The sequence below is a fragment of the Ostrinia furnacalis genome, unplaced genomic scaffold (assembly GCF_004193835.3).
Source record: "Ostrinia furnacalis isolate ACB-3 unplaced genomic scaffold, ASM419383v2 OfSCF0867, whole genome shotgun sequence".
Classification (NCBI taxonomy): Eukaryota; Metazoa; Arthropoda; class Insecta; order Lepidoptera; family Crambidae; genus Ostrinia; species Ostrinia furnacalis.
Window position 1 is genome coordinate 143,275 of NW_021131106.1, and position 25,956 is coordinate 169,230.

Genomic DNA, 25,956 nt, shown 5'->3' on the forward strand with positions numbered 1-25,956 from the left:
CCATCGCTTCACGCCGGTTGATTGCGTGTGATCGCGTTGGTTTGACCGAACCTTAACATGGGTGCTCTGTAGGTCTTTGGTTCAAATTTAAGTGACTATACTGGTTCAAATTCTGAGTCACTGGCTTTAATTCTGAGTCACTGGTTCGAATTTTAAGTCACTGGTTTAAATGTTGAGTTACTGGTTCAAATCCTAAAAAAATTGTTTAAATTTTAAGAATTATTACAACATAATATTTTAGTGTTTAAAACATCTTTAAGGTTGGCTTGGCTAGCATAAAAAAAAAATGTATTATCTTAGGATACGTTTCCGATGCATCACACGACAAAAATGTTAATAATCATGTAAAATTGTTACAGATTGATGTCTGACAACGCCTTAGGGCAGATCAAGTCGGACGGCCTGTTCGGCAGGCTGCCGGACCTCACTAAACTAGACTTCAGGAATAACGGTAAGGACTTTAACATACCCTACGCAAAACTAACTCTCGTTTAGCCAAGGCGCAGTCCACCGACTTTTAGCTGGCCGATAAAGTTGGGTCACACAATTAATCTGTTAATCAGTATGGAGATGTATATGAAAGTGCGCACACTAAACCGATTTGTTATCATCCGATTCTTCATAAAAATCAGAATCGGGCCCAACTATCGTCCAACTAAAAGTTGGGATCTGTCTGAGCCTAGGCTATACGATGACTTCAGATTTTCAATGTTTTATGTCTAAATAGTGAATAGTTACTACTCTTTAAATAATTAAAACTGAACAACTTCTATAAAACTTTGTTTTTGGTGGATATTTATTTGAGTTTAACAGTTGTAGCAACTACATTAGTATATTGAAAATATTTTCTGTTCAACTACCCTCTTAAAGGCCGTTTTCCCCCAAAGCGGAGACGAGACGTATTTTAGGCTACACAGGAGTTGCAGCGGTGGGAACGAAAGGTGGGAATAGTCCCCTTAGGTCTCCGTGGGAACAAGCCCTAGTACACACATCGTCTCTTTTTTCTTCATCTACCCTCCTGATCCAAGATCCACCATTCTTTGAGCACCTACTGACGCTATTTCACTATACAGGAATAACGGTAATCGAAGACAACGCGTTCGACGGCGCTGCCAACATACAGGAACTGCTGCTTGATGGCAACCTGCTGCAGACTGTCACTGACAAGATGTTCTTCGGGCTGCACAGCTTGACAGTGCTGTGAGTATTGTGTAGTGAGTGTAGTGTTTCTTCATGAGATCGAATCAGAAATGAAGAGATGCGTAAACGAACTAAAGTCGCTGACATATCCCGAAGGATTAGCAACCTGAAGTGGCAATGGGCAGAGCACATAGTACGCAGAACTGACGGCCGATGGGGCAGCAAGGTTCTGGAGTGGAGGCCGCGTACCGGAAAACGCAGCGTGGGACGTCCACCTACCAGGTGGACCGAGGACATCGTAAAGGTAGCAGGAAGGCGCTGGATGCAGGCCGCTACCAACCGGGCAACATGGAAATCATTGGGGGAGGCCTATGTTCAGCAGTGGACGTCTTATGGCTGAAATGATGTTGATGATGTTTGCAAAGATTACATACTTGTGTGTTCACATCTTTAGAATAACCTGATGCTTATATTATATGCCTTATAGAATATAAATTATTTATAATTTCAGATCATTGGGAGAAAACAAAATCAAATGCATCACACCGGGGGCTTTCGATCATCTGACCATGCTGTCTACTCTGTAAGTTGATGATCAATCTAGAATGAATTGTATACCTACCTAGATTCATTTTTTAATAGAAGGGAATCAAACCTATATTTAACCCTTCGCTTGCCGCTGACCAACGGTCAGCTACTTAGACATTGGGTAAACCCGTTGAAGTTTTCTCAAGTGTACGGCCAGTGTTGCTTCATAAATGCTGGGTAGTGGTAGCTAGTATTATGGGTCGTACGGCCAAGCCAAAGAAATTCAACTCCCCCTTAGTTGAGGTTATTTTTTAATATCATTATAATATTATAACCTTTCAACTTAGAATAGGTAAGTGCGCCACTTTTGCATTGTGTTTAGCTCAGCCCTAACTGACTCGATGATGATAATAATAATATTTTTACATGGCAACTTAACTTAAACACGTTTTTCGATTGTGTTTCTAGTTTTTTGTATGTTTATATAAAGTTTTCTTTCTTTCTTTTTTAGGAACCTAGAGCACAACCCATTGGAGTGTACTTGTCACATCTCCTGGCTGTCGACCTGGCTGCGGTCACGTCGCCTGGCCCCGACAGCCACCTGCGGAGCGCCGTCAACACTAAGAGACGCTAATTTACATCATTTGGAATTGAGCGACTTCAAGTGCTCGCGTGAGTATAACTTAGTTAAACGGAACGGAGCTGGTAAACATGGTAAAGGAGCAAAGCGGAGAGGGCTAGCGGAGAAGCGGAGCGGAGTGGGGGGAGACAGTGGAGACCAACTTCTTTCATTAGACTCTTTGAGGTAAGTGCTCGCGTGAGTAATACAATAAGTACCTATAGGAGAATCTGAGCGAGCTAGCGGATCAATTTAGCGGAAGAAGTATGTTAGCGGAGCGGAGAAATAGACTAGCGGAACGAAGCGGAGAAGTAGGCTAGCGGAGCGAAGCGGAGAAGAAGGCTAGCGGAGCGAAGCGGAGAAGTAGTGTGGGTTAGCGGAGCGAAACGGATAAGCAGATAAGGTTAGCGGAGCGTAACGGATAAGCAGAGAAGGTTAGCGGAGCGAAGCGGAGAAGTAGGCTAGCGGAGCGAAGCGGATAATTAGGCTAGCGAAGCGGAGAAATAGACAAGCGAAGCGGAGAAGTAGGCTAGCGGAGCGAAGCGGAGCGAAGCGGAGAAGTAGAGTGTATTAGCGGAGCAGTGTGGAGTGCGCGTGTCATATCTCTTGGCTATCAACTTGGCTGCGGTCACGTCGCCTGGCCCCGACCGCCACCTGCGGAGCGCCGTCAACACTAAGAGACGCTAATTTACATCACTTGGAATTGAGCGACTTTAAATGCTCGCGTAAGTTCACTAATCACTAACTAATTAACAGGGAAAAAACATAGGCAGGCCAGGTCACACTCGGTGAATCAATCAAATCAATGAATGTAATGCAATAAATGATTTGATTTGATTTGATTTGAACTGACGATCTGGTGAAGGTTGCAAAAAGCGACCTTTTTCCAGCAGTAGGTGTCCTTTGATTGAAAAAACTTCTTTATTTTTAAAGATTTAGCAACTGGTTAATCCTAATAATCACATTAACCCCTCGTGGTAAGTTTGTGTTATGAGTGGGGTTCACCAGAATAGTCTAGTTGCGGCAGCGGGGTCAGAATCTCAGTTCCTCGGATCACAAGTCAGCCAAACCCTTCACCTTCCCATGGCAATACTACTGATACTACCTTTCAGTTGTACGTACCAGGGAGGTTATGGATATCCGTAACCGTAACCGAAACTTTCGGATATCCGAAATAAAAAAATATCCGAAACTGTAACCGTAACCGATCCAAAAGTTTCGGATAGTTTCGGATGTAGGCAGTTTAAATTGTTTTTTGTATAGCATAATAATTATGTAAAGGCATAACAGCCTGATATACCTTTACAAATGCCATCTAATATCAATGTTATTTTTTTTATAAAGTGTGCTGCCATGAATGAACCGTGTTGGACAACTATTGCAAATTGCATTCTAAAGCACAGATATCCGTGACCGTAATCGAAAATTTCGGATATCCGAAATAAAAAAATATCCGTAACCGTAACCGAAACCGGTATAATATTATTCCTATATCCATAACCGAAACTACATATCCATAACATCCCTAGTACGTACTGGCGGAATTGCGGCAGATGTGCGCAGAATCGCGTCTTCCTAGGGCAGGTTGCACACAAGTCGGCCAGTCCGACATCTTCACCGTTCGGCTATTATTGCTTTGATTATAATTATTTAGTTATATATTATTTAATCCACAGCCGAAGACAAGGGCTGCCTCGCGCCAGACTACTGTCCGTCAGCTTGCGTTTGCACCGGCACCGTCGTCCGCTGCTCGCGAGCTCAGCTCACAGCCCTGCCAGCTAATATACCGAGACAGACCACCGAGCTGTGAGTAACTACTGAGCTAACCACTAAGATTTAAGAGATCACTGGGATATGACTAGCTTTACCGACTACCAAGCTGTAACAAACCACCGACCTGTGAGTAACCACTGAGCTATGTAACCACTGAGGTGTTGGGAACCACTGAGCTATCGGTAACGATTGAGCTGTGAGTAACCACTGAGCTATGCAACCACTGACGTGTAGGTAACTACTAAGCTATGACCTAAGCTATAATCGAGTTGTGATCCTTGAGCTAGGTAACCACTAAGATGTTTAGTAACCACTGAGCTACAAATACAAGTTGTAAAAAATGCATCAAAAACCTGAAACTGCATTCTGCGCGTTCCTTTAAAGAAGAAATAAGACACGAAACGAATACTAAAAGGTAACGGACTAGCCAAAATTTTAATACAGTGCTTTTTGCCAGGTATCGCGTTTGAAGACCGTTTTTAACTATCTATCTTTAAAAGAAAATCCAATCTTTAAGCAAATCCTACCAGACCAAAGGAGAACGGGATAACCCAACCAGTTAAGATCAAATTTGTCCCGGGGGAAAGTTAAACCAGTTAAACTGCCATTGGACCAAAGGAGAAGCAGAACAGCCCTATCTAAAGCATTTATTATCCTCTTCTTTTTCCAGGTACCTAGAATCCAACAAAATCACAACAATCACCTCGGACCAGATCCGTCACCTGTCGCAGCTCACGCGCCTTGATCTATCAAACAACCAGATCAGTGTGCTCGCAAACGACACCTTTGAAGGGTTGACTAAACTGGCTACCCTCATCGTGAGCTATAACCAGCTGAGATGCGTGCAGGTCAGTCTACATATTATTTAACTGAGCTACAACCATCTGAGATGGGTACAGGACAGTCTATTGCTAGATGGGTACAGGTCAGTCTACATATTATTTAACTGAGCTACAACCATCTGAAATGGGTACAGAACAGTCTACGTGATACTTAACTGAGCATCGACCATCTGAGATGGGTACAGGACAGACTACGTGGTAGTTAACTGAACTACAACCATCTGAGATGGGTACAGGTCATTCTACGTGCTAGTTAACTGAATTACAGCCAGCTGAGATGGGTACAGGTCAGTCAACGTGCTAGTTAACTGAGCTACAATTATCTGAGATGGGTACAGGTCAGTCTACATACTAGTTAACTGAACTACAACCATCTGAGATGGGTACAGGTCAGTCTACGTGCTAGTACAGCAATATTATAATCACGCACGAGAGCTATAGGAATGGGTAGCTTGGGGTCATTGTACGAAATTCTATCTGCTCGGCGACCGGACTTTACCTGTAGTCTACAGAGCTGTAATCAATGGTCATATATTGCTTCATCTTCTTGTATTCGGAGACCTGCATTGTAATAATTTTAATATCGTTCGTTTGACAGCGCGACGCCCTGCGAGGCTTGACACAGCTCCGCGTGCTATCTCTTCATGGAAACAACATTTCCACGCTGGCTGACGGAGTGTTCAGGGACTTGGAATCCATCTCACACGTGTGAGTATTTATTTTCATGTTTTTACTACCTTGATATTAATGTACGGGCGACAGCACATCAAGCCAAAACAGTGGCGTCTTATTTCGTTGTATTAAAGGCTTTTTTGCAACAAAAATAAATAAAATATCCTTGAACATTTTACACTGTGCTTGTAGTCCCAAACTAAGCAAATATACAGGATGTCCCAAAAAGTAGTGTCAAGCCGAAGCCCAGAGGTTACGCTATAGGAGGAGCAGGAGGCTACCTCTAGGCTTGACACTACTTTTTGGGACACCCTGTATAGTCGGATGTGCTGTTAATTGTATTTAGCACCTTGTAATGTATAGTGAATACTATTATTTTCTTAGTAAGGAATACCTGTAATATTAGCTGACTAAAACTGCAAAAATTTAATTCACTTGAATCGACAGATTTACCATTAGCAATTGTCCGGCAAGTGAAAGGTTCAATTTCCGCCTGAACCTATCGAAAATAATTTGAGATGCATTTTAATTCTGAGTTGCACCTCATAACCGTAAAATTAACAATAACCGGTGCTTTTTGTATGGAGTTTGACAGGTTTTTGACGTTTGTCAAAGTTAAACTAAGATGGTGCAACTCAGCTTAAGCACAGAATAATAATAAGTACTAACTACGTACAGAAGTTTTACTTCGCGAAGATATTTAAAAAAATGTATGCTCAATGTCATTAACAATATGGTGTAATTTAGCCTGTCTCAAGAGTCAAGGTTTTGTTGACAAACGTCAGTGATCGGCACTACGCCGAAGACTTTGATGTGACGTAAGGTGCCAAACTGCGGAAAATGGCGGAGGAAATACATGATTTAGCATAAATTATCTTGAATAATATTAATTACTTATTTACCTCTCAGTGTCTTGAGGCAACTCCGAGGCGGAGATGAACAGGCCTGGCTTAAGTCTTTTTATAAAATGTTTTGTCTCCTTCTAGAGCGCTGGGTTCGAACCCACTCTACTGCGACTGCGGCGCTCGCTGGCTCTCAGAATGGGTCAAGACAGCAGGCGAATACGTCGAGCCAGGCATCGCGCGTTGCGCCGGCCCGCCACCGATGAGAGACAAGCTGGTGCTTAGTACGCAGACGTCTGCTTTCGTGTGCAAGGGTGAGTTCTCAGCTTGTCCTCAGCTTACCTTCATCTTCAGGGGTGAGTTCTCCGCTTTCTCTCCGCTTCCCTTCATAAAGGGTGAGTTCTCCATTCCATTAGCCCATTCCGCTACTTCTCTCCGCTACCCCGCCTTCTCCGCTTCCCATTCTCCGCTCCTGTTCTGTTCTCTGCTCCCTTCCCCGCTTGCTCTCCGCTTCTCTCAGTATCTTCCCCACCTCCCCTCCGTTTCTCCGCTTCCCTGCTCCGCTTCCCCACTCCTGTGCCTTTCTTCGCTTCTCTCCCTTACCTCGATGCGTAGTGTCAGTCCTTCTCTCAGCAAGGGTGAGTCATCATCATCATCACAATCCTAGTTGTGTCATAGCCCAGTGGTCACTTTCCCCCGGGACAAACTTGACCTTCACTGGTTGGGTTAATGTCGGTCAAGCTGTAGATCCTGGCTACACAGGAGTTGCAGCGGTGGGAACGAGAGGTGGGAATAGGCCCGTAGCTCAGCGGTCAGAGCAGTTGTTCGCTCATTAGCTCAGCAGTCAGAGTAGTTGTCCGCTCAGTAGCTCAGCGGTCAGAGCAGTAGTCCACTCAGTAGCTCAATGGTCAGAGCAATTGTCCGCTAAGTAGCTCAGTAGTCAGAGCAGTTGTCCGCTCAGTAGCTCAATGGTCAGAGCAGTTCAAAGGCCGTAGATTTAATTCTCATCTGAAATAGATTTAAAATCTGAGGGCACAGCACTACCTACACTACACTTCAAGTAGTCAAAATATGTGGCTTGGCCATTACGTTACTACAAGAACTATTGTATAACAGAAAGGTAACCAGTGAATTTTCACCATATTGAGCGAAACTTTGACTAGGCTGTATGGTGTACAGTTACAAGCTTGGCTCTACATGCGATCAAATAACTTTTTCACAGTTGTTGGTGGGATTTTAATTATCATTTACCTATGTATAATTTTTATTTTCTCCCCAGGCAAGCCGCCTTCCGAAGTGGTGTCCAAATGCGACCGCTGCCACAACAACCCGTGCCGCAATGGCGGCGCCTGCTCCGCTACCAGCAGTGGCGGCTTCGAGTGTGCTTGTGCTCGGGGCTTCCACGGCGACGCCTGCCAGCACGAGATAGATGCGTGCTACGGGGCCCCGTGCGCTCATGGACAGTGCCAATTATTAGAGGAGGGACGGTTTCAGTGAGTAGCTGACGTGTGCTTTTTATAGCTGACATGTGCTCCTCTTTAGAGCGCGTAGGAGCTGACGTGTGCTCACTAGACTCTAGAGCAAGATGGAAGAGTGTAGGCTTCCACTTCGACGTCTGCCAGCACGAGATAGATGCGTGCTACGGGGCCCCGTGCGCTCATGGGCAGTGCCAGCTGCTGGAGGAAGGAAGATTTCAGTAAGTAACTGAGAGTTTCAGCGAGCTAGTGTCTTTAGATTGAGACGGAGCTGTTGTGCGCTCTCTAGGCGAGGCGGAGGTGACATATGCTCTCTAGAGCAAGACGGAGGTTACGTGTGCTCTCTAAGGCTTCCACGGTGAAGCCTAATAGAGCACAAGATAGATGCGTACTACGGGGCCCTTGCGCGCATGGGCAGTGCCAGCTGTTGGAAGAAGGATGGTTTCAGTAAGTAGCTAATTGTCAAAGCTAACGTGTGCTCACTAACGCAAGGCGAAGCTGACGTGTGCTCTTTATAGCTGACTTGTGCTCCTCTAGAGCGAGACGGTAGGCTTGCTGCTGAAAGAAGGACGGTTTCAGTAAGTAACTGAGAGTTTCAGCGAGTTCTAGTGTCTCTAGAGCGAGACCAAGCTGACATGTGCTCTCTAGAGCAAAGCGGAGCTGACGTATGCTTTCCTAGAGAGAGATGGAGCTGTTGTGCGCTCTCTAGAGCGAGACGGAACTGACGTGTGCTCCCCTAGAGCGAGACAAAAGGCTTCATCGGCGGCGTCTGCTCCGCCACCAGCAGCGGCGGCTTCGAGTGTGCTTGTGCTCGGGGCTTCCACGGCGACGCCTGCCAGCACGAGATAGATGCGTGCTACGGGGCCCCGTGCGCTCATGGACAGTGCCAGTTGTTGGAAGAAGGACGGTTTCAGTAAGTAGCTGACGTGTGCGCTCTAGGACGAGGCGAAGCTGACGTATGCTCTCTAGGGCGAAGCGGAGCTGACGTGTGCTCTTCTAGAGCGAGACAGAGCTAACGTAACCTCAAAAACATAGCACTAACACACTCAGTCGATGTTGAAGGAAAACTTTAGTCGCTTTAATGTCCTGCATCAATGTTCTAATCCAATCTTTCTAATGACTTCTGCCTTTCTTCCCCAGTTGCTCCTGCCAGCCAGGCTACACAGGCGTGCGTTGCGAAGCGAACATCGACGACTGCGCGGCGCATCGCTGCCAGAACAACGCGACTTGTGTGGACAGACTGGAGGGATACTCTTGTAAATGCGCGCCGGGGTATATGGGTGAGTGATCATCATCATAATCGTCATCTGTAGGTCATCATCGCTTTTTTAAATCCACAATGAGGAAGCTCAGCTCTTGACTTGCATCTCAATCTCACCTGATGCAAAGTGGTGATCAGACCGAATGTGGAAGGTTTCATCCGGAATCCTCAACCACAGAGGAACAGGCTAGAAATTAAAAAAAACCCAAGCTAAAAAGGCTCTATGGGTACGCAGAACTGACGGTCGATGGGGCAGCAAGGTTCTGGAGTGGAGGCCGCGTACCGGAAAACGCAGCGTGGGACGTCCACCCACAAGGTGGACCGACGACATCATAAAGCAGGAAGGCGCTGGACGCAGGCCGCTACCAACCGGGTAACATGAAAAGCATTAGGGAAGGCCTATGTTCAGCAGTGGACGTCCTATGGCTGAGATGATGATGATGAAAAAGGCTCTATTTAGGAACATATAAAGGCATAAACATTAATTCTAGTCTTCCTTCCTCAGGCGAATTCTGCGAGAAGAAGATACCCTTCTGCACAGCAGAGTTCAACCCGTGCGCCAACGGAGCGGTGTGCAGCGACCACACCAGCCACTACACCTGCGCGTGCCCCAAGGGCTACTCCGGACAGAACTGCACGGTCAATGCCGACGACTGCATCAACCACATGTGCCAGGTAAGAAGCGTTACTTAGTTGGCCGTTTAGTAAAATGGAGCTGTCATCTCCTCTCGCACGCTGTCAATTACGAGGCTAGGCGTTTACGTTCCGGTGCGGATAAGTGTGTGTTTCAGTATGGAGTTTCATACAAAGAATACTGACCGCCTCCAGTTCATATGGTTACGATCCCTTTCCGGGTTGATAAATGTGCGTCGTCCTTTTTGTAAACATCACACCAGCCACTACACTTGTTCGTGCCCCAAGGGCTACTCGGGGCAGAACTGCACGGTCAATGCCGACGACTGCATCAACCACATGTGCCAGGTAAGAAGCGTTATGAAAAGGGAATAGTCGTAGATCTGTAGGCCTAAGATGCGCGCCGCGATAAGCGGTTATCACGCTATTTTATCGATCTTGCCCATATATTTTGACGTCGATAAAAGTTATCACGGCGCGCATCTTAGGCCTACTGGTAGAGAAAGAGAGAGCGTATTATTAAGGGGTTTAATAAAGGGGTACTCGGGACAGAACTGCACGGTCAATGCGGACGACTGCATCAACCACATGTGCCAGGTAAGCGTGAGAGCTGACGTGTGCTCTTTAGAGTGATGCGGAACTGACGTGTGCTCTTTAAAACGGGATAGAACTGCACGGTTAATGCTGATGACTGCATCAACCACATGTGCCAGGTAAGAGGTGTTAATTGGCCGTTTGGTGTTATGGTTCACGTACCGGACTAAGTACTAGTAATAAGTTGTCTGGTACCCTCACAAGATTTGCTTAGTCTGAGCCCAGATGACGTAAAATGTCCAAGAATTTTTATTCATTTTATGAAAAGGGGACAAAAATGTCTTCTAATTCCTCCATTTGATCCCAATCATTAGGTCATTTAAGGTTATAACAGACTTATCAACTTGAAAAATGATCAACACCGTGTCAGGACCGTGTTGCCTTTCACGAGATGTCATCGCGCTGTTAAGGCGCGCTTAATAAGTGTGCGTTGCAGTACGGAGTTTCATACAAAGAATACTGACCGCCTCCAGTTCATATGGTTACGATCCCTTTCCGGGTTGATAAATGTGCGTCGTCCTTTAATTGTAAACATCACACCAGCCACTACACTTGCTCGTTTCCCAAGGGTTATTCCGGACAGAACTGCACGGTCAATGCCGACGACTGCATCAACCACATGTGCCAGGTAAGAAGCGCGGCTATGAAAAGAGGACAGTGAGAGAGTATGGGACAACGATGCGGAGCTGACGTGTGCTCTTATAGAGCGACGCAGAACTGACGTGTGCTCTCTAAAGCTTTCACGGCGACTCTTGCCAGCACGAGATAGATGCGTGCCACCATTAGCCTCGAGCAATGACAGCTGTTGGAAGAAGGCCGCCTCCAGTAAGTCATATAAAAATGGCTTTTAAAAAGCGGTTTCACACGTCCCTGTATTATTTCAACCCTACCACTGGCTTCTGTGAGAAGATACCCTTCTGCACAGAGATAGAGAGTATACACCACTAAATTTTTATCACCGAAAAATTTTTAACAGGTTATCTAGAAACGTGTGGAATATTGAAAGCAAAAGAAAAAGAAATGGTTTTCATGAAGTTAATGTTTTTATTAAATTTTCGTTAGTCCGTATTTTACGCGTCACAGCTGGGTCACTCCGCTGCTCGCTAGAGTAGTCGTACGCGCTCGCACGTTGATCGATCTGTCTGTCTCGCTCACGCCTCCACCACGCTTCCAGTGTTATTATTACATACTTAGCTAACTTAGACCATTTTTAATTCTAATAAGTGTTACATTATCGTACTTAAATAGTGCTAGCGACGCGTGTGTCAATAAATTACCAATTTTAGGAGGATATTTTGAGTCACTTTATTTTACTCTTTTTTTTTGCACAAATGGGATCAGTATCAATAACTCATTACCCAGAATTTTTTTTTCGGTGATTAAAATTTAGTGGTGTATATCAGTCGTAGATCCGAGAAAGAGAGAGAGTATGGGACAGTCGTAGATCCGACCTAGTCGTAGATAACTTGAAAAAATCGAACTGCCTAAGACGGGAATTGAACCCACCACCAGAGCAATCGCCCGGCAAGCGGAAGGTCGTGGGTTCAATTGCCGCCTTAGGCAGTTCGATTTTTTCAAGTTATTTATAACTACACACACCGGCAGATTTAGCGGAACGCAAAAAAAAGTATGAAAATAAGGAAAATTACTACTGATCTATGAAATATTTATTATACAAAATAAAGAGATAATTAAAATAAAATAAAATAACATATATTTTTTAAATATTTAGTCGTTTTTATTTAATAAAAAATCATCGAAACGAAATTTCAATTTTTCAGTTTTGAACAAAAATTAGAAATTGTGGCCAGATTAAAAATTAGGGTAGCTTATCACTATCCAAATGAATGAATTAATGATGGGTATTTCCCCCTCTTGCTCTGATGATGGTTTCCATTCATCTGAGCATGCTNCTTTAAGGTTATTTCTGGCTTGAACAGCAGGTAACCGCGACTTTCTGAAAACTCGAAGTTGTAAAAAACGGTCATCCCGTCGCGAAGTACGCCTTTTTCTGACTTGAACCCTCCTCCTAACGACAGAAATGATCAATCTGTACCGTTGGTTACTGCCATGGGTGGTCGATACTGATCAACGACGTCTTACGGCAGCCGATTTGTATGCATGGCCGTTACTTCTCATTTCATCTGCCTTAATGATTTCTGACGGTGCTAAGCTGGGCATAATAAACCCTTATAAGTAACTGAATGCTTACACAACAAAATTCTCAGAAAAAAACATCTTTCACGTAAAAGAAATCCAAATTAGCAAAAGCTTCATTCAATTCAAAACACTCAACGAAACTGTTGATGGGGTAATTTAAACAAAATAATTAAAAAAATATACTGTTGGCAATTATTTTTTTCATATTTAGAATTAAATTAAAAAATAATGTCATAATTAGGCATTTTTTTCCTAAAATAATGATGATATTGATGCTTTTTTTTCCGTTCCTCTAAATCTGCCGGTGTGGTAGCTTTTACCCGCGGCTTCACCCGCGTGAAATTTAGTTTACCACAAATATCGTCATAAATTGTAGCATATATCTATGTTATTAAGGGTTATAAACAATAATACTGTAAAGTTTCAACAAAATCCGTTCAATAGTTTTTGCGTGAGAGAGTAACAAACATCCAGACATCCAAACTTTCTCATTTATAATATTTGTAGGATAAAGCCCGGTCCGTGAGCACGTAGAATTTTGTCGAATGACCTCAAGCTACCCATCCTTATCGCTCGCGCGTAATTATATTGCTGTCGCGACTGTGCGACGGGCGCCCGCAGTGAGTGTGCGACCGCGATAGCAACATAATTACTCGCGAGCGATAAGGATGGGTAGCTTGGGGACATTGGACAAAATTCTACGTGCTCACGGACCAGACTTATAGTAGGATAGGATTTTCAAATTAGTATGAGATGCGATTATTGCGACTCTTAACGCTAAAAATTAAATAACTGATGATGATAGGTAATTATGTTTTTCTGTTCGTTTAGAACGGTGCGACCTGCGTAGACGGCCTCGACGAGTACAAGTGCGCGTGCGCCGCAGGCTACGCCGGCCGGTACTGCGAGGCTGCGCCACACGCCGCGCTCGGGACTTCGCCCTGCGCCCACCACGACTGTTTACACGGCGTGTGTTACCTGCCCCGGCCACAGCAGGTAATGGACCCCTGGACCCCCGGACCCCTGGACACTTGGACCCCCGTACTCCCTAGGTTATTGGACTCTCAGACCTACGCAGGCCTCGGGACTTCGTCCTGCGCGCACCACGACTGACTAATGGCGTGTCCTACCTGCCCCGACCACAGCAGGTAATGGACCCCTAGACCCTTGGACCCTTGGACACTTGGACCCCTGGACCCTTGGACCCCTGACCCTCCAGGTACTAGACTCTCAGACCTACGCAGGCCTCGGGACTTCGCCTTGCGCGCACCACGACTGTTTACACGGCGTGTGCTACCTGCCACGGCCTCAGCAGGTAATGGACCCCCGGTCCCCTGGACCCTTGGACCCTTGGACCCCTGGACCCTTGAACCCCCGGCCGGTACTACGAGGCTGCGCCCCACGCCGCGCTCGGGACTTCGCCCTGCGCCCATCACGACTGTTTACATGGCGTGTGCTACCTGCCCCGGCCACAACAGGTAATTTACACCTGCCCACCAGTTCATTGGACCCCCAGACTGTTTACACGGCACAGCGTGTGCTACCTGCTCCAGCCTTCCCAGGTAATGAACTCTCGGACTATGGACCCCGGGCCCCAGGCCCCCCAGGACCTTGGCACCAGGCCCCCCAGGTCTTCCGGACCACTGTACCCCAGGACAGTGGCCCTCAGGCCCCCTTGGCCCCCAAACCCATGGACCCCTGGTCACCCAGACCCCTGGACCTTGGCGAAGTTATTTTGTTATTTTAGAAATTGAATTAGATCTGTGCGACATACTCGTAAAACTGTACATACCTCCGAGCAGCCTTACTTAAAAATGTTTAAAATAATCTCTCTCTGCTATTCAGGACGACATGCTAATGGACCGGCCTTCACTCGCCGGCGACTACTTGTGCAAGTGCGCGCCAGGTTACTCAGGTAAATTGATAAGTAAATAACACAGTAACTTTTAGAAGCTGAAGAAATTAGTGTAGTTAATTGAGGACAATTGAAGCTAACAAAAGGTTCCAGAGCTGCTAAAAATCGTTTATTACAGCAAATTAAAAACTAACTCAATTTCTAGGCCTAACAATAATTGAAGGTTAATAAAGAAGTAGTCTTCAAATTATTGGTTAACCAGCTGTGCCCGCGACTTCGTACGCGTGAAAATAGTTTGAATAATATTTCCCTTTTCCCGGAAAAATGTTGCAAACAACATCTTTCTTTACTGCTCCGCCCCTATTGGTTGTAGGGTGATGTTATTTATCTTAAAGCGTTCCTCGATAAATGGGCTATCCAACACAAAAATATTTGTTCAAACAAATTCTTCAGCTTTATAATATTTTAACTATTCATTTGTCTTCCCTAGGCCGCTTCTGCGAGTACCTGACGTCGCTGACGTTCAGCCACAACGACTCGTGGGTGGAGTTAGAACCGCTGCGCACTATGCCGCAAGCCAACGTCACTTTGGGTAAGTTCGAAAACCTAACATTTTAATACTCTAGTAATAAAGCCGTGTGGTGACGGCAGAGTAGAATACATTTGTCACCAACCCCTACTCTTCCCGCGGGTGTCGTAAGAGGCGACTTAGGGACACTACACATCAAACAGAGAACGGGCAGCAGCGCTCTCTGAAAAACATCAATCTTTTAAACTGCGATCTCCAACCCGCCTGCCAAGCGTGGGGATTATGGCAAAACCCTCCACTATAGTGGAAGAGGCTCATAGTACAGCAGTGGACTGTAAAGGGCTGTTGATGATGATGAATAAAGTTCGGCGTTCGGAAAGGTAGTTTCCGTTAAAATTTACTTATTCCTAATAAGTAGGTAATAATGAATTTCTGCGGCCAACGACAGTTCTCTAAAGTCGTAAGTCCATCAAGTCAATCTAATCTAATATGTTTTTCTTCAATTGCAGTGTTCAGTACGACCCAAAAGCACGGCGTACTAATGTACTTCGGCGACAACGAGCATTTAGGAGTGGAACTGTTCAATGGCCGCCTGCGCGTCAGCTACGATGTGGGAAACCATCCTACTTCTACTATGTACAGGTGAGCTACCTTGTAACCAGTGAGCTACCTTGTAACCAGTGAACTACCGTGTAACCAGTGAGCTACCATGTAACCAGTGAGCTACCACGACCATTTAGGCGTGGAACTATTGATACCAGTAAGCTACCATTAGAACCTGGCGTGGAGCTATTCAATGGCCGCCTGCGCGTCAGCTACGATGTGGGAAACCATCCCACTTCTACTATGTACAGGTGAGCTACCGTATAACCAGTGAGCTACTATATAACGAGTGAGCTACCATTTATCTAGTGAGCTACCGCGAGCACCTCCGGACGTGGAGCTGATCAACAGCCGTCTGCGTGTCAGCTACGACGTGAGAAACCATCCCACTTCTGCCATGTATAGTTGAGCTACCAAGCCAACAGTGAGCTATTAAGCCATCAATGAGCTACTTAGCCATCAGTGAGCCACCACGCCACCAATGAGCTATAACGACACCAGGAGTCACCATTTTTGTCTCAATAGTACCTACCTACAGGACGCTCATCAACTAGGGTTATTAAATTTTAATGATCAATCTCAATGTCCTCTGTCAACCTTTGAATGTTGAAAAATGACGTCAACGAAAAAGTTTCTTTGGCGATGCGATGTCGTTTCGTTTTCTACGACGCGACTTCATAATTCTGTACCCCCAGTGAAAAGGGATCTAACTCGACTTAGATCAAAATTGACTTTATAACATAATGTGAATCTCTGAAAAATTAGCTATTTTTGTATCTAATCGGTATGTTTCTACGACGTATAGAAAAGAAAATAATTTTGTGCCAAATGATACAAGTAAGGCTTTGTGAACCAATTTTGAGTTTTCTTTCGTGTATATTGATACATGTCTACTTTAAACAAAGTGTACCGGAGGCTTCTTTCAATTTTTTATTGTGTCAAGAGGTACGACTCGTGTTACTACTTTTTACACGATTGAAGTTGTTCAGATTGAATTTGTGATTAACAATATAAGATGACTCATATTAATATACACAAAAAAAACTATGTANCATTTTTTTTCTCATCACAAAATTGGTGTATATTGATATAAGTAGAAATTTTTGGACGATTTACCCTAAATAACCTGAAATAATGATTCCTCATAGTGTAATTACTAATGTTTGTTTTACAACTTTTTCTAAAATTAAAGAAACAAAAAAATATCAACAGAAATAGCGTAAAATGTATCACTTTACACTTGTTGGCGGGTGGTCAATTCAGTGTGGTGTAAAATGATTTATGTCCCATTACATCACTTTACACGAATATAAAGTTGCCGTGCATGGCGATATAACTGGGTTTTTATTTAATTACGAAAAAACTACATGCTATATTTCCCAAACTGGCACACTGCCTAATTATATCTAACATTACCTTTCACCTAAAAAATATTTCACCAAGTTATCTCTAATAGCGACGAAGCAGGATTTTTTTTAACTTCAAATGCGATTTCCCAAAAATCACCATTTTCGACTTAACTCCGTTTTCACTGGGGGTACAGAATTATGGTATAAGAGCCCTCACTGAGCAAATAATCACTAGGTAAGTACGTTCTTTAGATCAAAGTGTATCACAATTTCTACCTGTGTTTATGAATTATGTTTTAATTTGATTTGAAATCCATCTTCTCCCTTAGTTTCGAGATGGTGTCGGACGGCAACTACCATAAAGCCGAGCTGCTGGCCGTCAAGAAGAACTTCACGCTGCGGGTGGACGACGGGCCCGCCCGCTCCATCATCAATGAAGGTAGGCTTTACCAGTATTGCCAACATAGAGATCTAGAAAGATACCAACTAATGCACTGAGTTCTATGGGTTGGCAGTTGGTGTCGCATTAGAAATTCACACACTAAGTACCTAATCAAAATAAAAACAATTTAATTAATTAATTAATTAAGCAGCCTTTAATTAAACAACACTTAGTTCTAAGCACTTTTAGTTATAGCAGTTATAGTAATTCCAGACATATAACGTCGCTTCTGCCATCATTTACGAACAATGTGTTCTGTTTTTGGGCATATTGCTGCGACACCGGCCCCGCCCTCTTATCACATCTCCCTTTAGTTTCTGCGATCTGTGGTTTTATCGCAAAGTTCCTGTTATTCTACTTATATTTTGTATTCCAGGCAGTAAGGAGTACCTTCGTCTAGAAAACGCCATGTATCTGGGCGGGCTGCCCGACGACGCTGCGAAGGTCGCCTTCGGACGCTGGCACTTGAGAAACGTCACCAGCTTCAAAGGTAACCACTTCAACACTCAAACCAAAATTTTTTTTTGTCTTCGGGACTTTTTGCGTTCTTTGTTAAAGTACCTACTAATGAGCTCACAGTTGATTGAACTTCGGAGGTTCTGAGCGCAGAGGCGTTTGATTGCAGTCTGCTAATTGATACAGTCTGCTACCAAACGTGAAATGCGAGAGATCAAACAATACATTTGCATGCTATGTTTTGTTGATCCCCTTGAGTTGATGGACTATTGAGTTAATGAGGGCTATGAATGTGACTATTGGTTGGGATTTGGTTATGATTCAAATCAAAATTATACATTTTTGGTAAAACTTTGGTAACATTACCTAGATCTTATCTTCTTTATTAAGACGTACATTCAATGGTCTTCCCAAAGGATTTTCACCACGAGCAATCCTGGCTACTCGCATCCAGGCGCTTCTCTATGGAATGAAGATGATTTCAATGCAATTTTATTTTATACTAGCGGCCGCCCGCGACTTCGTACGCGTGGATCCCGTTTTACCCCCTTCATCTGTCTTACGCGGTTTAAATTTTTTCATATAAATCTTTTTTCCCGCTAACTCCACTTCCCGTGGGAATTTTGCAATATCCTGTTGTAACTATGCTTTAAGTTTACTAAGGTACCTGCATGCCAAACTTCAAGCGTCTCAACTTAAGCGGTTTAGATTTTTCATACCAAAAGGATTTTCCCGCTAACTCCCGTTCCCGTGGGCATTTCGGGAATTACTTGTTGTAACTAAGCTTTAAGTTTACTAAGGTACCTACATGCCAAATTTCAAGCGTCTAACTTAAGCGGTTTAGATTTTTCATACAAAAGCATTTTCCCTCTAATTCCTGTTCCCGTGGGAATTCCTAAGTATACTATAACCTGCCCAGGAGTATGAAGAATAATTGTACTAAGTTTCGTTAAAATCCGTCTAGTAGTTTTTGTTTCTATAAGGAACATACAGACGGACAGACAGACAGACAGACAGACAAAAATTTTACTGATTGCATTTTTGGCATCAGTATCGATCACTAATCACCCCCTGATAGTTATTTTGAAAATATATTTCATGTACAGAATTGACCTCTCTACAGATTTATTATAAGTATAGATGTCATTGATTAGTGCCACCTAAACTTTTTTTCTTTTCTTCATCATGCCTATTTGCGACTACTTAATACCTGTAATCATTTTGTAACTTCAGGCTGCCTAAAAGAAGCGTGGATCAACCACAAGCGCGTGGACTTCAGCAACGCGGTCCGCATGCAGCGGCCGGCGGCCGGCTGCGGCGACGACGAGCCGCCCGCTCCACAACCCGCGCCGTCTGTGCAAGATGACGGACAGAGGCATAGCCAGGTAACTAGCACTAACCCCTTGTCTCTTCCTTAACCCCTTGTTTCTTCCCCTAACCCCTTGTCTCTTTTCTAACCCCTTGTTTATTCCACTAACCCCTTGTCTCTTTCCCTTAACCCCTTGTCTCTTCCCCTTAACACCATGTCCCTTCTTCCCTTAACCCCTTGTCTCTTCCCCTTAACCCCTTGTCTCTTCTCTAAACCAATGCCCCAATCCTCTTTCCCCAAGTCTCCATCCTCTATCACTCATGCCTCCCTTATCCCCATATTCCTCCTCCTATCCCCTTCCCTCTGTCCATCCTGTCTTCCACAAGCGCGTGGACTTCAGCAACGCGGTCAGCATGCAGCGGCCGGCGGCGGGCTGCGGCGACGACGAGCCGCCGGCTCCACAACCCGCGCCGTCTGTGCAAGATGACGGACAGAGGCACAGCCAGGTAACTAGTACTAGCCCCTTGTCTCTTCCTTAACCCCTTGTCTCTCGTCCAAGTGACCCCTTGTCTCTTCCCAAACTTCTTGTCTCTTCACATAACCCCTTGCCTCTCCCTTAACCCCTTGTCTCCTTCCCCCTAATCCATTGTCCCTCCTCCTCCTGTCCCAATGCCCCAATCCTTTTTCCTCATGTCTCCCTCCCTTATCACTCATGCCTCTCCTATCCCCATATTCCTCTTCCTATCTCCTATCCTCTCTCTTCCATATCCCTTGTCTTCCACAAGCGCGTAGACTTCAGCAACACAGCCCGCATGCAGCGGCCGGCGGCGAGCTGCGGTGACGACAAGCAGCCGGCTCCACAACCCGCGCTGTCTGTTCAAGATGATGGGCAAAGGCACAGTCAGGTGAGTAACCTCCCTTCCCACTCTCCCCATAAAGACACACAAGAGCCCTCCGCGCCTCAGCCCGCGCCGTCTGTCCAAGATGATGGACAGATGCACAGTCAGGTAACTAAAACACTAACCCCTTGTCTCTTCCTTATCCCTTTGTCTCTTCCTTAACCCTTTGTCTCTTCCCCTAAGCCATTGGCCCTTCTCTCCTTAACCCCTTGTCACTTCTTTCTAACCCACTGTCTCTTCCCCCAAACTATTGTCCCTCCTCCCTAACTCCTTGTCTCTTCCCCTAATCCTCTTTCCCCATGTCTCTCTCCCCTATCACTCATGGCTCCACTATTACTCATACCTCCCTTATCCCCATATCCCTCCTCCTATCTGTTGGGGTTAGGGCGGATATTTTGAGCGGTGTTTTATTAAAGGACCTAAATAATCTGATGGTGATGATGTCACAGTCATGTATACTAACCTTCTTCGCAGGACCCGTGCGTCCCGAATCCCTGTGCGCGTGGCGGCCGCTGCGTGCGAGAAGAAGGCTCGCCGTCCGACTACACGTGCCGCTGCCGCGCTGGGACCGCGGGCCCGCAGTGCGAGCTTAGGGCTTCTATTGGTAAGGATATGTTACCACCTGCTACTAAAGAGGACCTGCTTTTGCCCATTAAAGAGCCCTCTCAATGACTGACAGTGGAAAAAAGTGAAAAAAAATTGTCTCATTGGTAGGGATTGACAATTTGGAAAGTCTAAAGGCAGATGTCATACAGGAGTTAACGTTGCGCTGCGTCGACGTAATGATTTCAACACATTGCGTGCCACAAGAACGGTACGAGCAAGCGCTTGTGAATTATTTGTCAGTCAGGGAGAACCCGAAAGGGTAGTTTTCCCTATACCTGCGTTTTTGACTCATGGGGCATTGTCAGGTTATTAGTGATTAGGTCCTGCCAGAAGGACAGACTACTCCTCATAACTCACTAGCTGCCCCCACCACTGGTGGGTATATAAATAGGTACATGTATTTTCCTGACTATAAAAATATACCACCTTTCACAGTTAAATAAGTATTTCAAAAATGGGAGAAGTTAGCGGGGATGGTTTGAAGATGAGCTAAAGTCAGAATTGAAAAGAAAATAAATACATATTTGTGATGAATCGAATAATAATTACTATAGTACCTGATCGTGGGTTACCTGGAAATCTGATAGTTAAGAATTTAATTAATTTAATCTTTCTGTAGGAGGCGCCCCCGTGATCACGCAAAGCAAGCTGCCGGTCAGGAAGCCGCAGTCCTCAATCATCAGCAACGTGCAGGCTTCACCAGGTTGGTTTTTGATATTTGGTTTTGACAGGATACCACCCTTACGTCACGGTAAACATACTCTCTGAGCGGACTTAAGGCTGTAACTATTTTATGAACGAAGGCATATTCTGGGGCAAACTCACTCCATCACGGACCACTACTCTAGGAGGTAGCAATGTAACATTTTGAACATCTTATACTACCCTTTATTCTGAACATTGCGAAGTAAATAAATGAATATGATCGCATCATTGACATGACTGAATCCGATTGAACACTGAGCGAAGAACTTCATACAAAAAACGCAGGGTGGTTGGGCCTATGTCCAACTTTCTTCTCTTCCTTTTCTTCGGTGGCTCCAACTCTCAAATTTTCTAGCTGCATGAGATGGTTTCCCACTAATCTGTTTATCGGATTCGGGGCCAGCACCTTCGCAGGAGCCAACCTTCGCGGAAAACCTCTATAGAAATTAAGAAGAAAAAACTCTATGTTGTCTTGGAACGTCTGTCAAATGAAGTAATGTGAAAAATCCGCTGAATATTTGCTGAAGATATTGAAATAATCAAAACCGCAAGAAATATCGACGGGTCGACCCTCGAAGCCTGGTCTCCGTCTTCTGATCCGCAGGTTGGTGGTTTCCGTTTTATGCAGCTGTATTTTTGAGTTGTTTGGAGTCACCAGCCGACCCCCGCATCATCTTTCTTCCCCGCAATTTTTCTATTCCTGGTGTGGCTATTTACACGCCACACCACAGGGCAAGAGTGAATTCGTTTATGAAGTACCTACCTATTATGCCTTCTCAACCAGAAACTTAACAATGCATGCATATAGAATTTGAGGTCATGTCGTGGGTCAGTCGTGCTCCTGCTGCAGTGGAATCTAAAAACCCTAATGATGTTGAAGTTAATTAAAATGTACTTCCACAGCGGCGCCAGCGCACAAACAGCAGTTGCCAGCCGAGCACGCTCCTTCGCCTTCAACGCCAGCTAGCGGAGGATGTAGAAAGGTATGGACTTGTGGCAATAATTTTATGGTTTATTTATACTTTAGTAGAACACGGTTCGAGATCTTGATTTATTTTATGCCAGGAATGAGTATGCACTCCAAAGAAAAAATACTTTGTTCCGCTCAAATATAAGAAAGATTGGTCCTTCGAGCCGGATCTGTTTTTTAAAAGTTAAACAGGTGTTCAACTGAACATCTTCTACGTTTTTAAATCCACGTAACAGATTAAAAAAATGATCCTTCAAGCATGATGCTATACATATTTTATTAAATGATTGCATGCTGCAAGATTTTAAATCATGCTTAATGATTTCTTGTGTCAAAATAAAATTGGTCCTTCGAGCTGGATTTACATTTTTTAAGTTAAACACATTTCATGCTCAACCGAATGTACCCCACGTTATGTTATGTTTCTTTGTCAGATTTAGTCCTTCGAGCCAGATGTTAACTTAATATTTGTTTAGGAGGCGACGCGCGAGTTCATATCTGAGGGCAAGTGTCGCAGCCGGCGCGCGACTTTAGCGCGTATTAAACTAAATAGATTGTGGTCAAATAACTGCCTTGTTATGCATTTAAAAAATAGATCTTACGTCAAATATTGGTCCTTCCAGCCCGAAGCATGTACAATTTCGAGCCGAATGCCCGTGTTTACTAAGTATAATAATATACCAGTAATGTTTCCGTATTAGGAGGCGACGCGCGAGTTCATATCGGAAGGCAAGTGCCGCAGCCGGCGCGCGGTGCGTGGCGCGCGCTGCGCGAGCGCGAAAGGAGCGTGCGCGCGCGCGCACTGCTGCGCGCCCAGGAAGACTAAGAAGAGGAAGGTTAGTATCATCGGGACTATTCCCACCTCTCACTCCCACCGCTGCAACTCCTGTGTAGCCAGGATCTACAGCTTAACCGCCATAAAAACCCAACCAGTGAACAGAAGGTCAAGTTTAGTTTCCCGGGGGAAAGTTAAACTATCATTGGACCCGCAACGCAATGAAATTAATCAGAAGAACATAGGAGGAGTTCGAAATTAAGGTTCGACTTCCCTCCATTGCAAAGTTAAATTAGAATAGATAAACTTTGCAATTTGTATGACAAATAAATGTCATGGTAATACCTACAAAACACAAAACGTGGGTCTAATCACGAAAAGACGTACTGATTTTTTTTAAATTTTACAGGAGCTACATTTCAAGTATGATAAATGCGTATTTTGGCCCTTTTAAACTGTCAATACTGGCTTCCTGACAAACAATTAAGTTACGATCTTAATGCATGTTATATAGCCATTTTGTTAGTTACTTACGCCTTTTCGTGATTTGATCTACGAAATGAACAAAGACAAAAAAAACACCGAAAGATATATCTTCGTGCCTAAAAAAGCGCCCGCTCAGTATAAATCGAGACACGAGTTCACCAATTGATTTAGAACTTAGTGTCCCTACTACCGGTCCAACGATCGTGAAGGTAGCGTGAAGCACGGGATCCCAGCACCGGTCGTTTTGCAAATCCTTGGGAGAGGCCTTTGTCCAACTATAGACTATAGACAGTATTTGGTTGAAATGCTACAGGCCTATAAACGCAATGAAATATTTTTCTTTCTTTCTTTTAATGCCTGTAGCGTTTCAACTCGTGCGCTCTTTTAAATCACATTTCACCACTCCAGCACTACTAACGTAGGTAGTTAAATATTTTTGATCAGTAACAGTTTTTATTCAATACATGATTTCCTACAATTTTAATAAAGTTTTTCTACAATTTCTTCCTTGACAACCTTGATTTAATCTAATATTGACTCTAATATGCGATTGACTGCCCTGCATTAATTTATTTTAATCTTACAATTTATTTAACTGACATTTATGATTTTGACATTTAATTTGCTCATTATTACTTTTCTTTTAACATAATATACCTACTTATAATCACGCTTTAACATTTGTATGCCGACAAGGCTGATCACGGCTTGAACACATCTTTTGTTTGTACATCATACTCCTTACCTGTGTTTCACAAATAAATTATTTCAATTTGAATTAAAACTAATTCAGTTATTAACTGGCAGAGAATGCCTTTTATTATTGTTTCCCTTATTTATTCCAATATTTGTTACGTTTCAGATCCGGCTAGTGTGCGCAGACGGCACGCGGTACACCAAAGAGATAGAGATAGTGCGCAAGTGCGCGTGCGGCAAGAAGTGCCCCAGAAGCTCGCCCTTCCTGCTCTAGGATACTGACTACCCCCATGGAACCCCATACAGCTCAGAACCCCACACTCCTCCATGGAATCCCATACACAACTGACACCATAAAAATCGCATCCGAAACGGTTCACCCGTTTGAGTGCTACGGTGTCGCCACCTATATACCTCCATAGATATTAAAAAAAACTCATCAAAATCAGTTTAGCCGTTTAAGAGCTACGGTGCCACATACATAAACACACATAGCGATCTTAATAACACCACTCTTTAGCGTAGTGGTGAAAATAGGTGATCATAATAAACTTCCATGGAACTCTATACATCACAGACATCATTTAAAAAAAACTGCATCCACATCGGTTCATCCGTTTAAGAGCTATGGTGCAACACGCTTCTTTTAACGTTCTGTGAATATATCCATGTATCTGATTTTGAGATATGTTTCAACACTTTTTTAGGAATGGCAAAATGATTACTTCTAAATGCCACCTTGCCATTATTTTTAGTAGAAAATCATATCACCATGCATTATTTTAATGATCTAATAATGATGTTTACAAGTGGCCATATTATAATGTTTAATTTAGTCATTATTACAAGTTATAATCCATAATCTTCTATGTTTCAAAATCTAAAACCCTACTCATGTATTGCCATACTTCAAAATCTCTTCAAAAACTACCAAAATGGTAGTTTCCCACAAAACAGGGCCTGAACCAACGAGTTGCCATAGACAATAATTTTGACCCTTTATCTCTGCTTTTGGACAGTTTTAAATTTACACTTAAGCTAAGAATATTGTAGAAGACCATAATTTTAACGAATTTACTGTACGAAAAATAAGTAATACAAAATGTAGTCGTGGCCTAAGTAACATAGATGTTTTAACACTTTTCTAAAGCTGATATAAAACCTTCAGTTCTTTAAAACACTGATTTTATATTGAAGTAATTTTTAGTCAAAAACGTCTGATTTTAAAATACTTATATTTTATGCAACCTACTTACAAAGTCCAGCATTTTATTAACATTTTGTATGAAACCTAGCACCTACGGAATATTTAGTCCTAAAATATACCTTTTAGTATAAATTTGTATACTTAAAACTTTCATACTCAGATATTTAAGAACAAAAAGTATTGCATTTATTGTTTTTTTCTAAGACGCTATTTAAAATAAACCTTTTTTGTTTTATTACAAAAATATGTGTTCAATTTTGTAATTATTAATTAATTATATAAAATATTTATTTTTACTTCTAGTTGTTTAATATTTAGTATTATTAATGTAGAATGATAATAATATTTTAGAATAAGTTATGAAATGAAATAGGATCAGTTTATCATTGAGTCGAACGAAATTACTTTTTATAAAGTTTATTCAGAAGTTATTCTGCCTAAAATATCTAAGATTTTTCCAATATCCTTTTATTGTGATTTGTACTTCAACAATCTTGCCATCTTTACATTTAAGACGCTAATTTTATGTG

General features: G+C 43.5%; 1 protein-coding gene across 1 annotated transcript in view; it reads left to right on the forward strand.

Annotated features, from left to right (window-relative positions):
- sli (slit guidance ligand) overlaps positions 1–25,670 on the forward strand; it is a 64,910-nt gene extending 39,240 nt beyond the window's left edge. Inside the window, exons 15-38 of the mRNA XM_028301074.1 lie at positions 360–451; positions 1,074–1,200; positions 1,652–1,723; positions 2,180–2,340; positions 3,964–4,093; positions 4,731–4,908; positions 5,501–5,610; positions 6,561–6,730; positions 7,696–7,777; positions 8,673–8,804; positions 9,032–9,171; positions 9,658–9,827; positions 13,371–13,535; positions 14,385–14,454; positions 14,885–14,986; positions 15,433–15,565; positions 17,205–17,314; positions 17,694–17,807; positions 19,007–19,158; positions 20,456–20,585; positions 21,207–21,290; positions 22,196–22,275; positions 22,964–23,098; positions 24,386–25,670. Of these exons, the coding sequence (XP_028156875.1) occupies positions 360–451; positions 1,074–1,200; positions 1,652–1,723; positions 2,180–2,340; positions 3,964–4,093; positions 4,731–4,908; positions 5,501–5,610; positions 6,561–6,730; positions 7,696–7,777; positions 8,673–8,804; positions 9,032–9,171; positions 9,658–9,827; positions 13,371–13,535; positions 14,385–14,454; positions 14,885–14,986; positions 15,433–15,565; positions 17,205–17,314; positions 17,694–17,807; positions 19,007–19,158; positions 20,456–20,585; positions 21,207–21,290; positions 22,196–22,275; positions 22,964–23,098; positions 24,386–24,493 (2,947 nt within the window). The 3' untranslated portion in view covers positions 24,494–25,670. The remainder of the gene's footprint in view (positions 1–359; positions 452–1,073; positions 1,201–1,651; positions 1,724–2,179; positions 2,341–3,963; positions 4,094–4,730; positions 4,909–5,500; positions 5,611–6,560; positions 6,731–7,695; positions 7,778–8,672; positions 8,805–9,031; positions 9,172–9,657; positions 9,828–13,370; positions 13,536–14,384; positions 14,455–14,884; positions 14,987–15,432; positions 15,566–17,204; positions 17,315–17,693; positions 17,808–19,006; positions 19,159–20,455; positions 20,586–21,206; positions 21,291–22,195; positions 22,276–22,963; positions 23,099–24,385) is intronic.
- Positions 25,671–25,956: the final 286 nt, after the last annotated feature.